The sequence below is a fragment of the Arvicanthis niloticus genome, chromosome 16, assembly GCF_011762505.2.
Source record: "Arvicanthis niloticus isolate mArvNil1 chromosome 16, mArvNil1.pat.X, whole genome shotgun sequence".
NCBI classification, from domain to species: Eukaryota; Metazoa; Chordata; class Mammalia; order Rodentia; family Muridae; genus Arvicanthis; species Arvicanthis niloticus.
The window spans coordinates 70,681,161-70,695,665 of record NC_047673.1 but is presented as its reverse complement, the minus strand read 5'-3'; the positions used below and the strand labels follow the sequence as shown (position 1 = coordinate 70,695,665).

Below are 14,505 nucleotides of genomic sequence, written 5' to 3'. Positions count from 1 at the left end.
GTGGTACCTGCTTAACATTCCTGCGGTCAGCGGCCGTCTTGGCCATGATCATGCGGAAGGTGTAGAGGACGAGGCCGGGCAGCCGCAGCAGCTCCATGCCGCTGCCGACGAAGGCTGAGGCGATGACGTAGTTCACAAAGAAGGCACCCTGGTCTGGCAGGAAGACACACCTAGGACGTGGTACAAGTCTGTTAGCTGGGGAGCCCAGAGCTTCCTTCCAGCTGGAAAAATAATGGGGGGTCTCCAGGAGGGCTCTCGCCACACCCCTCAGTCAGCACACGTTTGTGGAGACCACGCACGTGTCAGTTACTGTGCTGAAAGCCAAGCACAAAATCAAACTGTAACACGTGTCATCCCAGCATTGAGGTGGCAGAGGCAGGAGGATCATGACTCTAGGCCCTTCTAGGTTACATAGCAGGATCTTTTCTCAAAATTAAAAAAAATAATAATAATAAAATAAAAAACCACGCCTCAGACCCTGGTCTCTGCATTTGCACACTCTCCAGGGACACAATCAGATTCAGAAATATACAGTGTGGCAGGCAGTGCTCCAGGGGCTGTCCAGCTGGGGGCAATGTCAACGAGCTGATCAGAAGGCTGATCAGAAGGCCACTGAGCAAGCAGGTCACCTGGACACCAAGAGACCATGGATAGTGACATTAATGACGAGCTGTGGGCCTGGCAGTGCCAAGCAGCAGTAAGAGGGCAGGCAGCCCTGGAAAGCAGTGGGCAGATGGGGGAGGGGGACAGAACAGAAGGCTGAAAGACAGAGTAGACACAGTCTCCCTGTGTACTGGATGAGGGTGGGACTGGTAGAGGTGAGGAGGCAGGATCTGATTCTCTATCATTCTTGGAGATGGAACTGGGAGGGTCTGCTGATAGACTGGATAGAGGGAGGAGAGGGTTGGGAAAAGGTAGGGTACACTCCAAGGCTTCTGGGGGGGCCAACTTGAGAGAGTTATGAGGTGAACTGGGGCATAGCAGATCTGGGTTAGGGCAGGTAAAGTCCACAGTGCACAGCAGGGGCTCCACCTGAAGCTGAGGCAGGAGATAGAAGACTCTAAAGTGGTGGTATGGACACTGGATTTTTTTTAACTTCTTGGCACTGGGGATGGAGCCCGGAACAGCATACCCCTCACCCGTTCGTGTACAGACTTTAATTCAGCAGCCAAATAGCAATGATGTTGAGTCCAGAGGAGGAGGGGTAGGATGGAGCCCTCAGGTAGCCAACACCTAGCTTTGCAGGAAGTCCCAAGGAGGAGCAAAGGAGATGCAGTGGGTAGGGACGGCAAGAACAGAGTTCAGTGCTAAAGGAAAGAACTGGGAAGAGCCTCAGCCGGTGCGACAGGTGTGGCTGAGGAGTCACTGAGAACAGGAACTGAGAGCTGGCCACTGGATGTGGTCGTCAGAAGCCATGTCTACCCCGGAAAGGGTGACTTCGGTAGGTGTATGTCTATCTGTAGCTACTCACTCCTGTGTCACCAGCCAAGTCGGCAAGAAACAACTGCTCCATCTTTACAGGCTAGCCTCCCCCATAATCATTCCCGGCCAACCTGGAGCCTTCGGGGCTGTTGAAAACCCTCAAGTATAGTGCAATGGGCTGAGTAACTAGTTGGAGAACCTCCGGTGATAACCTCGTATTTCTGCACTCCGTTATCTGTAAGGTGGGGATAGGAATAACAGCTACCACATAGCGCGCGCTCTCTGTCTTTGTCTGTCTGTCTGTCTGTCTGTCTGTCTGTCTGTCTCTCTCTCTCTCTCTCTCTCTCTCTCTGTCTCTCTGTCTCTCTCTGTCCCTCTGTCTCTCTCTGTCTCTCTCATCTTTGTTTCTCTCTGTCTCTCTCTGTCTCTCTGTCTCTCTCTCTGTCTCTCCCCCCCACCCCCCGCGTGTGTGTGTGTGTGTGTGTGTGTGTGTGTGTGTGTGTGTGTGTGTGTCTTTTTCCATGGCTTTCTACCTTATTTTCCAAGACCCTGTCTGTCTCCCACTGAACCTAGAGCCTACCTACTGCTGAAGCTTATCCATAGGCTCCTGGATCCTCCTGTCTGTCTCCTCGTGCCTAGAACACACGGCAAGCACTTTCCACACAGATTCATCTCCTACCCCCCCCCCCCATACTTCTTGTAAGGGTCAAATAAGTAAAGGACTCAAACATTTAGCATAGAGCATAGAGCCATTTTAAATAACAGTCACTATCAGGGACGCACACCAGCCCTAAACTGAACTCCATTCTCCTGACAAAAACCACCCACAGCCTAGACTGACACTATGGTTAATTATTATCCTTCTGTGACTGGGGCATCACTAAAACCCAGAAGAACCTTCCCCAACAGCTCTGTGGTCTGTAAGTAAGTCTCAAACAAGGAAAGTGGGAACCACGAATTGAGTCTTGAGCTAAAAGACAACCACGTTTCTGCAAAGTAGGTCAGCTCCCACAACATGCTCCAGGAATGTGGGAGGGGCTGGTGTGAGCGCACAGGCCAGTTATTTCCAGGGGAGGATGCCTGTCCTGAAGGGGATGGGGAGGGGTCAAGGCAGCCCTACCTAGAGCTGCAGCCTTCACTGCTGCCACAGCCTCCCCCACCCCACCCACCCCACTCCCCCAGAGCTCCTCAGTCCCAGACTCTGGATGTTAGCTGAACCAGTACTTACTCTAGCCTGATTGAGGTTTCCGAGGAAGTTTTGTCGAAAAGCCACCGGAAGAAGAAATCCAAACTGAAAAGCAGATGAATTCCATAAGTTTTTTAATCATTTGTTTGTTTGTTTGTTTGATTTCCAATACTGGAGATGAAACCCAAGGTCTTACTCACACCAAGTTCTACCCTCCAGTTTTCTTCCTCACACGAATGCAGTGTGAGACACTCTCATTTTCTTCCACTCTAAAAGCAGTCCCAACCTTGAGACATTTGTCCCCTGAGGTCACACAGGTTTAACTGGCACTTCCCCCCACTAGATAAATACAGCCAGGACCAGCCCCTCCCCCTCCCTACCAGGGAAGTCCGATGTAAGTTTTGTTCACAAGCCTTTTGCTTATAAGGACTGATACTTCCAGAATACACAGCATAGAACTAGGTTCTGAGTCTGACTGGGGATAACTAGGCAGGAGGTGGAAGGGACCTGGTGAGCCCGAGGGACGGCAGGATCAGCACCATGAAGATCAAGAATATGTAGACCTTCGACACCATGATCCGGTTTTCCCCTGACCTGCGGGAGAACAGAGGTGAGTTTGTGAGCAGTCAAAGTAAGATCCCACAGTGTGCCTGCTGCCCCGGTGGGCTGAGAGGCCCAGGCCATGCTCACCTGGTCCAGTGGGACTCCAGCAGCGTGGAGTAGTACACAATGGATGGAAGAATCGCGGAGAAGAACCAGAGCAGGAGTGTGGGGAAGAACTGGCTGATGACGGGGTTCTGGAAGGCAAGGACCGGCACGGAGTCAAGATGGTACTGGGCTGCGGTCACTGGTAGCCTGGTGGCTCACAGCCATCCTTCAAAGCCAAAGCTGAGTTGGGTAAAGGGTGGGCAGTCCTCAAACGTGGGCAAGGAAACAGTCATACTGTACGGTTACACAGCCCCGCACAGCAGTGAGGTCTACTCATCTGATGGGCCAGATGAGGGAGGAGGCTTCTACACCTCAGTGCAAAGCTGACAACTGCTATTTGGAGGCCTCTCCACGTGAAGAGTCAGCTCCGTGGTGTCTGATTCGAATCCTGTTCATACTAGTTGGTACTATTTACAAACACTACAGAATCTAATTTATTTTCACTGGTTGAAGGAACATAAAAACTGAAAGAAATTCTCCTTAAAAATGAATCTGAGGGCCAGGAGGTGATGGCGCACGCCTTTAATTCCAGCACTTGGAAGGCAGAGGCAGGCGGATTTCTGAGTTCGAGGCCAGCCTGGTCTACAGAGTGAGTTCCAGGACAGCCAGGGCTACACAGAGAAACCCTGTCTCAAAAAATAAAAAAATTAAAAAATTAAAAAATTAAAAAAAGCACTGAATGCTCTTCCAGAGGTCCTGAGTTCAATTCCCAGCAGCCACATGGTAGTTCACAGCCATCTGCAATAGGCATCTGATGTCACCTTCTGGTGTGTCTGAAGGCAGCAACAGTGTACCCACATACATGAAATAAATAAATCTTAAAAAAAAAAAAAAAAAAAAAAAAAAAAAAGAGGCTGGTCCTCTTTAAAAAAAACAGAAATTTAAAAACAAAGGAGTCTGAGTCACTCAGGGGTGCGAGCTCACACAGAGCGCTCGCTGAGTATGTGTACGTCCCTGGATTCCATTGCCAGTACCTCAAAAATAAATATATTAAAACTTTAAAAGATAAAGTTAAACATTTTGAAAAGAAATTTCTAAAAGGATTTTTTCTTAAAAAGAAAAATTTCTGAAAATATGTTTTTGAATTACATAAGAGTAAACCGGAGGCTGAAGAGATGGCTCAGTGGTTTAAAGGCACCAGCTACTCTTCCAGAGCAACATGAGTTCAATTCCCAGCACCCAGACGGTGGCTCACAGCCATCTGTAGCTCTCGTTCTAGGGGATCCAACACCCTCTTCTGGCTTCCTCGGGCACCAGGCATTTGTGGTGCACAGACATACCTGCAGACAAAACATCCACACATACAAAATAATGTTTTTTTTAAAAGAGTGTATTGAGTATGAAAAAACCAAGGAACATGAATTCTAGAAGGTTCTAAATTTTAAGTGTTTTTGCAAGTATGTCTAAGTGCTTGCTTTGCGTCTTCATTTACTTGGGGTACGTAGGACAGAATAAAGTGGTTTGTGCCTGCTTTCTTGTTTTACTACTGAGCAACATATACAATTCAAACCCTTCCTTTACTTAAAGAAAACCTAGAATCTGAAGTGATTAAACAGGAATGTAATTTATGCAAGACAGACAAAGGGAACTCTAACCAGCAGACCTGCCTTCTAAAGAACAGGCTTTGTCCTGCATCAATTGGCAAAAGAGTGAATTTGACTGGCTGTCAGTCTAAAAAAAACTGTGCTTTGTATATTTAGGTGGTTTTTAAATATCACGTGACAGGTTGTCAGGGGGGCAGCTATGCTTATACACTGAAGGCCTGAAATCAGCCATAGGCCTAAGTCAGCCTGCTAACACAAAGTCTCAGGTCTCTGTGGGGAAACACTGAAACAGATAGCTATAAGATATTGTAAACAAGTAGCTTTGGTGGAAAGTTGCCAGCCTAAGTCATCATAGACCTTGTAAATAGGCAGCCTTGATGGGTAGTACCAACTTAGATAAGGACAAGTGAATCATAGGCAGAGTCACAGTGACCTGTCCCCTGAACAGCTTCGCCCAGCTGACACTCTGTTCTGGAAGATATCTGTACTCCCCCTGAACACCTACGCTCCTGCGACATCCCCTTCCCCACATCCTGCCTTTTTGTGTATATAACCCCTGTGTGAAAAAGTAAAAATTGTGATTTGATCAGACTAGAGACAGATCGCCATTCTTTGTGTTCGCCTGCCCCCCATCTTCTCTTTCAGATGACCTACCCGGACTCCTGTTTAATGCCCTGCTGGCCAGGACAACAGGTGATCAGTTCCAGCTTATGAATGAAAAACTAAGGCTCAGAATTCGTCAGCAATGGATGAAAAGCCAGGACTACACCATCAAGACCACAGTGCCAGGACCCCTCCCAACCTCTGGATTACAAATTTGCACTATGACATCTGAATATCTATCATGCCTGACCATCTAAGGCAGTGGTCCCCAACCTTCCTAATGCTGTGACCCTTTGATACAGTTCCTCATGTTGTGATGACCCCCCAACCATAAAATTATTTTCATCGCTTCTTCACAATTGTAATTTTGCTACTGTTATGAATTGTAATGTAAACACCTGGTATGCACAATATCTACTATACTACCTTTGAGAAAAGGTGGTTTGACCCACAAAGGGGTACTGACCCACAGGTTGAGAACCTCTGATCTAAGGCGTCCCACCACTCCAACTAACAACTCTCTCTTCATGTGTCTTATGCCTTATGTCCCTTCTCTGCGTGTGTGCGTGTGTGTGTGTGTGCGTGTGTGCGTGTGTGTGCGTGTGTGTGCGTGTGTGTGTGTGTGTGTGTGTGTGTGTGTGTGTGTGTGCGTGTGTGTGTGTGTGTGTGTGTGTGTCATTGGAAGCACTGCTTAAAAGTAATTCTACATTGTGTATTGGGGGTTTTGTTTGATTGGTTGTTTTTTGTTTGTTTGTTTGTTTGTTTTTAAATGTGTATGTGTGTTTGCCTCTGTGAGTATATGTTCAGTCAGGCATGGAGAGCAGAGTGACATGCAATTAATTATAAGCTGTCTGAGGTAGTGCTGGGGACAGAGCCCATGTCCTCTATAAATGCAAAAAAATGCTCTTAACGCTGGGCGGTGGTGGCACACACCTTTAATCCCAGCACTTGGGAGGCAGAGGCAGGTGGATTTCTGAGTTGGAGGCCAGCCTAGTCTACAGAGTGAGTTCCAGGACAGCCAGGGCTACACAGAGAAACCCTGTCTTGGAAAAAAAACAAAAAAACCAAACCAAAAAAAAAAAAAAAAGTGCTCTTAACCATGAGACATCTCTCTAGACATGGCTGGTCTGTTTTTGAAAGAGGGCCTCACTCTGTCACCCAGGCTGGTCTTGAACTTGCGTTAATCCTCCTGCCTCTACCTTGCAAGTGCTGGGATTGCCGGTGTGAGCCATCACACACCTGTGTGTTCCGCTTTCACCATAACCTTATCAAAATGACTATGCAATTTTTCACAAACTTTTCACATTTTTTCCAGGCTAAATACACTTCATTCAACTGAAATGCTCTTTCCCGTTGAGCACGGACTACTTCCACTCAGTGAATATAACTGCGTTACCATAAAGGCACCAACTACAATAAACATCGCCATGCCTGCTTCCAGCTTAAAAGGGCAGACATAGGCTGGGAGTACTCCATTCAACAAGACTGCTTGTGGTGCAAGAATGAGGACCTGAGTTCAAATCCCCAGCAGCCCATGTAGAAAGCCAGTTTTGCACATGCCTATGCCCACAGCACTGTAAGTAGTGGAGGCAGGAAGATGGGGAGAGGAAACAGATCAGGACGGGGGAAGGGGGGAGATGGGGAGTGGTTCTAGCCACTAGCCTATCACCAGGTCTGAGAGACTGTCTCAAAGTAATATGGCAAGACAACCAATGTCCTTCTCTAGCCTCTACACTTGCACACACACACACACACACACACACACACACACACACACACACACACACTAAAGCTGAGCGGCCTGACCCGCTGCTTCAAACCCTCCATCCCCAGGTCTCTGCACCCCCCCCCTTCCTGCAGGCTGGTCACTCACATTCAGTGCGTGGATGGGTTTGGTGACATTGAACTTGTCCATGGTGGATATAATAATAGAGGGCGTGGTCAGGAAAAACAGCACCACAAACAGAGAGAAGTTGATGCCCAGCCACTGGAGCCACCAGCGAACACCCTGGATGGAGAGGTTCTTCCTGCAGAGACAACACCAGCCGAGAGGCTTAATCTCTCAGACACAAACCATCTGCAACAACAGCAGTGCCTGTGGCCGAGGCTCCTCTGGATCACAAGAGCAAAACTAAAATAATAAAACCAATGAAAATAGAACACTATCTGGCATACTGTAGATGTTTAAATATTTGTTAGAAAGCTGGGCGCATGCCTTTATTGTCTGCACTCGAAAGCAGGGGCAATCAGATCTCTGAGTTCAAGGACAGCCTGCTCTACATTGTAAGTTCCAGGACAGCCAGAGCTACATACTGAGACCCTGTCTCAAAATAACCAAAAAATAATAAAATAATAAATAAATAAATATTCGTTTTTAAACGTTTAAAAAAAAAAAGACAGGCCATATCTATGCCCCAGGTAAGCAGGCATCCCCTTCAGGAACCTGGGTCTCTCTCCCACGCATCCCAGGGCTGGGAATTTACCAGCAGATGTCCTCAGGATAGGAGGCAAAGGCGACCGTCCACTTGGAGACGCAGAGCTCTCTGCTATAGGAGGATGGCTGGGGCTCCCCTTTACACCTAAGGCCCTGGCACTTGCAGGCGTTGAAGTCTTTCAGTATGCTGTCAAGAAATGCAAAGCTGTTACAGAAGTTCACCTGTGCGCCACCAACACCCACAGCAACTGCAGACAGAAAAGACTGAGACCACACGACGCCACCCAGTCGTCACTGTCTTATTATAATTAGTGCTAGGAAAGACTGACTTGCTGAGGCAGGAGGATCATGAAGAGACAAGGCCAGCCTCGGCCACATAGTGTGGCTCAAGCCAGTCTTAACTATTTAAGACCCTGTCTCAAATGATCAAAAGTGCCACACTCCAGGTTGCGATGTGTCGACACCATGACTTAACGGGCAAAAGGTCACTGCTTCATTTTACAGACAAAGAAGCCAAGGCCCAGGACATCAGGTTTAGCATCCCAGACCTGGCCCAGCTTCCGCATAGCAAGGAGCCCTACTACAGCATGCTCCAAGGGGCCGCCCTCTACGCCTCCTTGTGACACTGGACCTTAAAGCTGATTCTGTTCCAGCCAAGTGGCTCCACCTTACCAGCCAGCCGTCACTTTGTCCCCAGGAATAGCACCAGGTCACATTATACACTGCCTGTTCTTAAAGTTCCCTCCTAAGACTCTGGGCCCACCCCCACCATCTACGGCTTCTAAAGCATCTGAGTTTGTTTTGGCTGCCCGTAAAGAAACACACAGAATCTTCACTGCTGCCCAAGAGTGTCTCCTTTTCCGACTGCTACAGTCTGAGACAAGAGCCCTTGGTAACATCCCAGAGACCATCCCCAGAGCCACCATGCCCGAGGCACAGAAAGCACAAGAGGCTTGGTTTCTTCTCTGCACCCTACACACACTAGTGCTCAAAGATGAGATGACACAAGAGCCTAGGCCTGTGAGCATCACGTAAGCTTAAAGCTCCAGGATCCTGTAGCTATGGACACCCAGAGTGCTCCAAGGACCATCTGTCAACAAACAGAGGAGGTCCTTGGGTCCTGCATGTCAATCCACCTGACAGAAGGCTACAAACAGAAGCTGCCGGGTGGACTGGGGCAGCTGGGAGAGGCCCTGGTCAGGATCAGCAAGAACCATGCCACGCCCTGCCCTACCAGCTGTCACTCAGATATAAACTGGACTTCTCCCAAGAAGTGAGAGCAATGTGCCTCTACCCAAGAGACAAGAGCCAGCAGGTGGGATCAGGGATTCAGCCGTACTTACTAGGTAGCCATGGATTTCTCGCGGAAGGTGACAAAGGCCATTCCTAGGGGCTGGTCCTGGACCCGGCATTCTTCGGCTGAAATCCTCTCCAGCAAGCTGTCATTCATTCGAGTGTAGTAAGAAATAGCATCTTCCTGTCAGAAGACACAGCCCCTGGGTGATGTGACCCATGACCGTGAGTGTGTGTGAGTGTGTGTGTGTGAGTGTGTGTGTGTGTGTGTGTGCTGAACATATTATCACTTATTACATCCCTAGCCCCAGAACCCTGCCTGTCTCCTGCTCCAGGCAGATCGGTACAATGGCTCACCCGCTCACAGCCCTGGACTTCACAGCAACAGAACTGGCCACAAGGCTTGGGGTTGATGAGGGTACGTCGGCCTGTCTTCGCCTGCAGGTTTGTGTAATAGGTAAGGCTCTTCTCGGTCTTCTTTCTGTAAGGTGGGGGTGAGGTACAAACTCAGACCCTCCATCCTGGCACCATGACACAGCCAACAGTCACCATCGGGGTTAAGAGTTTAGCTTTGAGATCCAGAAAGAGGCAGGACCACTCTCCTCCCTTGCCAGCCGAAGGGTCCCAGCAAGGAAGCAAGTGGGCATCCCGGGGCATGGGGTGGGAAAGCTGCAGGCCAGCCAAAGTCTGGAATCCACCTCTCTTACCTCTCTTTGCACAGGTATATCAGCTTAGCCACACTGTAACACAACTGGACATCCACCACCTCACATGTGGGATATGCATCCCTGTGGTCAGCAAGACAGGCAAAGAAAAAGACATTGAAAGAAACCATCCCTGCAAGAATGACCACACCTACCCACCCTTCCATGGGAGTCATGACGCTTCTGTCTGATAATTGCACCAAAGTTTCCAAAGAGGAGAGCTTCAATACAAAGAGGGGTGTGTGTGTGTGTCTGTGTGTGTGTCTGTGTGTCTGTGTGTATGTGTGTCTGTGTGTGTCTGTGTGTGTCTGTGTGTGTGTCTCTGTGTGTGTGTGTCTGTGTGTGTGTGTGTCTCTGTGTGTGTCTCTGTGTGTGTCTGTGTGTGTCTCTGTGTGTGTGTGTCTGTCTGTGTGTGTCTCTGTGTGTGTGTGTCTGTGTGTGTGTCTGTGTGTGTCTCTGTGTGTGTGTGTGTGTGTGTGTGTGTCTGTGTGTGTGTCTGTGTGTATGTGTGTCTATGTGTCTGTGTGTCTGTGTGTTTCTGTGTGTGTGTGTGTCTGTGTGTGTGTGTGTGTGTGTGTGTGTCTGTGTGTATGTCTGTGTGTGTCTCTGTGTGTGTGTCTCTGTGTGTGTGTGTGTGTCTGTGTGTCTGTGTGTGTGTCTGTGTGTATGTGTGTCTGTGTGTCTGTGTGTGTGTCTGTGTGTGTCTCTGTGTGTGTGTGTCTGTGTGTCTGTGTGTGTGTCTGTGTGTGTCTCTGTGTGTGTGTGTCTGTGTGTGTGTGTCTGTGTGTGTGTCTGTGTGTGTGTGTGTGTGTGTCTGTGTGTCTGTGTGTCTGTGTGTCTGTGTGTCTGTGTGGCTAGGGATTGAACCCATGACCGTGTGAATGCTAAACATATACTCTATTGATCGTTACAGTTATATCCCTAGCCCCAGAGGCATTTTTTTCAATAACATAAAGATAAAAAGACAAATGTATACTCTTTCAGTTTTTGGTTGGTGGAAATTTCTCATGGGAAATATGAACAAGCAGGACTGAGGTATGGCTCACTGCCAGACTGCTCAGCCACAGGGCCCAACCCCAGCCACTCAAAGGAAGAGATTGGTCCCTTTGGCCATCGCTGAAATCTTACTCAACCCACAACTTTCCTGATGACAACAAACTTCTAGAAGGTCTAATGACAGTAGAAAATGGCAGGGAAATATCTACACACATAACAGTCAATAAAACAGCCTCACCAAGGGTAAGGAGTTCTTGTGCTTAGGATCACACAGCCAGTGAATATTTGAGTCAGAAGCTGAATTCAGGCAGCCTAGCTCCAAGGTCAGCCAAGAGCTACCACAAAATGTCCCTTTGCCATACACGAAACACTGACCACATGACCCTGAGGACAGCAGGCCCACATCAGGCACCACCTGCTGCTATTCTGGGTACTGGAAACACAGCCTGCTTAGGCTTGGATTTTAGTGAGTGTGTGAGAAGGCAAACCCATAGATGAGTTTGTCGGTCGGTAAGACCAGTTCTGACCCAACGAGAGCTCAGAAAAGGACTAGCAATGCGATTCGGTGGTAGAGCCTCTGTCTAGTAAGATTCAATAATCAGAAGCACAAAAAGATGAAGGGGAAAAAAAAGGCTTTGAGAAGGAGATTCGTAGTGAACGTGACCCTGCTGCAGAGCAAAGCCACAAGTCTGTTGCTGTGAATGGCCACAGCCTCCCCCAGGAAAACCTCCTGAACAGGGAGTGTCTAAGTCACGCAGTGTTTGCATGGCAATGAAGACACACATTTTCCTACTTAAGTTCGTGCATGAAGTGGGCACACTATTCCCAAACACTGCCTGGCAGGCAAATTAGAGGAACTTTTTTTCAAGGAATAAAAAAAAAAAAAATCATTCCAGTATCAAGTGAATATGCAAATGTATTCATATACATGTGCAAATATTTCCTAAATAGTTGTAGTTGCTGAAGGAGAGACCTGCCAGTAACTCTAAGCATTCGCTTACAGTCCTGTTTATGCTGACTACTCACCTAGTGTTTTCTTCATAAGCTGCACAGAGTTCATCTATACCTAACTCTTGGTATTTGCTGCGGTGGCAGAACTGGCAAGGGATGAAGAGGCTGACACCCAGCCAGGGAGTGGTCTGGTGGGGGTCAGGCAGGAGCCTTGGAGCTGCTCTTCCGGCTGGAAATCAAAGCTGAGGCTTTTCCTGTGCTTGTGGCTGTAAGCATCGCCTGCTCTGCCTGCAGGACCTGTGGCTGCAGAGGTTGTCCCAGAGTCCTTAACAGCCAGAGGCTTTCCCTATAGACAGCCAACATCCATGGGCCTGGGAGACCAGCTCTGCATGAAAGCGCAGCTCTCCCCCAGCATGAACTTCAGCCTGTACTCTGGATCTTGAGTCCTGGAGCCCTAACCATGACTAGTGCAGAGTGCACACCAGCCCAGCCAGGCTGCTGGTACAGCCCCCTCTGCAGGGCCACCCTGGAAGTCACTTGATACCTGTGGTAGGGAGGGATCAGCCCTGCACATTCAGACAGAAGACACCTATAGCACAGGCCTCAGGGGCCCCAGGCCTCCACAGCCCTGTTCATCATGAGCGGCTCAAAGGGTCTCTCTCTTACCGGAAGTGGCTCTCCACAGTCTCCTTTCTGGCTTCTCTGGGGAGTCCTGTGATGAATAAGGTCTGTCTCACCTGCCAGGGAACATACCAGGAGAAAGTCACAAAGAGAAGTCAAGGGGTGACTGAGGAGGTGGGGTGTCATCACTTTCACATCACGAGAAAGACGTAGATACGAGGTTCGTGCTTTCTCATTTTTGGCCTTGAAGAGGCCAGGGGTGTTGTTATACACATGGAGAGGCCAGGGTGTTATACACATGGAGAGGCCGGGGGTATTATACACATGGAGAGGCCAGGGGTGTTATACACATGGAGAGGCTAGGGGTGTTGTTATATACATGGAGAGGCCAGGGGTGTTATACACATGGAGAGGCAGGGGGTGTTATATACATGGTTTCCCTTTCCAAAGCAACACATGAGCCTCCTTTGCAGAACGGGAACTGAGAGAGATTCCAGAAAGGAATGTGGCTCAAAGAAGTCGAAAACCAATCACAGAAGGTCACCTGTCCTTAGCCCAGGCTGTTTGGGCTTGGAGGTGGAGATACTGGTTGGATTTGTTTGTTTGTTTGTTTGTTTGTTTGTTTAAAATTTATTTATTTATTTTATGTATATGAGTACACTGTGGCTGTCTTCAGACACACCCAAAGAGGACACCAGATTCCATTACAGATGGTTGTGAGCCACCATGTGGTTGCTGGGATTGTACTCAGGACCTCTGGAAGAGCAGTCAGTGCTCTTAACCGCTCAGCCATCTCTCCAGGCCTGGTTTTTGTTTTGTTTTGTTTTGTTTTGTTTTGTCATTTTAACACAACCTAGAGTCACCTGGGAAGAAGAAAGCTCAATTGAGGAATCACTGAGATCAGGTTGGTCTGTGGTCATATCTGTGAGAGACTGTCATGATGGCTGGATGACCACCCCGCCCACTAGGACAGCACCATCCCTAGGCAAGCCGTCCTGGACTGCGTAGGAAAGCTAGAAGGCTGTGAGCCTAGGGAGGGGCTGGAAAGGAGCATTCTTCCCTTCTATTTCAGTTCCTGCTGAGACTTCCCTCAATTTCTGGACATGTGAGCTGAAATAAACTCTTGCCCTCCCCTAAGTTGCTTTGGGTCGTGGTGTTTATCACAGTAACAGAAAGCAAACTAGAAGGGAAGGTGTGTTTTATGTTGTTTTTGCAGGCTAAGTTATCAACCGGTGCCTGTTACCTGTCAGGCAAGCGCTCTACCACTGGCTTACAGTCCTCCATGGACTTCTTTACTTCACAGCAGTAGCTACAAGCCCTGACCCCACAGATCAAGTAGCAGCTGACAAAATGAAGGAAAATTTCTAAATTGCCATTTACCAGTAAATTAAATAATAACAACACTACTACTAAGCTGAATGTGTTGATGCGAGCCTGTAATCCTAACCCTTGGGAGGTGGGAGCAAAATGAGCATGAGTTCAAGGTCATCTTTGGCTGCCTAGCTACCTCAAATGAGTCTGGGCTACACAAGACTCTGTCTTTAAAAAATCGGTGATGGTGTCGGTGATGACGGTGATGGTGATGATGATGGTGGTGGTGATGATGGTGATGTTGGTAGTGGTGGTGGTGATGGTGATGATGGTGGTGCTGGTGGTGATGGTGGTGATGTTGGTGGTGGTGGTGATGGTGGTGTCTAGTGAGTGCATAAAGATGGAAATAAGGTTCCAGTACCCCTCAAGTTAACTACTGATGTGGTTCTGTGAAGGCCATGGGGACTGTCCCCCCATCTCCCACTTGAGACCCTCCTAGAACATCCCCCAGGCCCCAGCTTCACTCACCAGACTCTCCTCTTTGTATCTGATGGACCGTGTATGATGCCACATAAAGCCCACAGTGAGGAAGAGGTAGATGACGGAGAAGACTGTGTGCAGCCAGAGGAGGTCATTGCTAAGGAAGATATCACCTGTTACCAAGGCTGGGCATCCCAACAGAAGGGATGGAGTACAAGGCTGGGGATGAATCACCCTCAGTGAGCACTGGCT

At 48.6% G+C, this 14,505-nt stretch overlaps 1 protein-coding gene across 8 annotated transcripts in view; it reads right to left on the bottom strand.

Annotated features, from left to right (window-relative positions):
- Tmem63a (transmembrane protein 63A) overlaps nt 1-14,505 on the bottom strand; it is a 35,155-nt gene that overhangs the window by 5,872 nt on the left and 14,778 nt on the right. For all 8 annotated transcript variants that reach the window (XM_034520694.2, XM_034520693.1, XM_034520697.2 and 5 more), the window contains exons 8-18: nt 14,302-14,410; nt 12,508-12,578; nt 9,898-9,978; nt 9,548-9,671; nt 9,241-9,374; nt 7,947-8,084; nt 7,337-7,490; nt 3,299-3,405; nt 3,116-3,202; nt 2,651-2,713; nt 8-170 (exon numbers count right to left, since the gene is read on the bottom strand). In XM_034520694.2, coding sequence (XP_034376585.1) covers nt 8-170; nt 2,651-2,713; nt 3,116-3,202; nt 3,299-3,405; nt 7,337-7,490; nt 7,947-8,084; nt 9,241-9,374; nt 9,548-9,671; nt 9,898-9,978; nt 12,508-12,578; nt 14,302-14,410 — 1,231 coding nt within the window. The remainder of the gene's footprint in view (nt 1-7; nt 171-2,650; nt 2,714-3,115; nt 3,203-3,298; nt 3,406-7,336; nt 7,491-7,946; nt 8,085-9,240; nt 9,375-9,547; nt 9,672-9,897; nt 9,979-12,507; nt 12,579-14,301; nt 14,411-14,505) is intronic.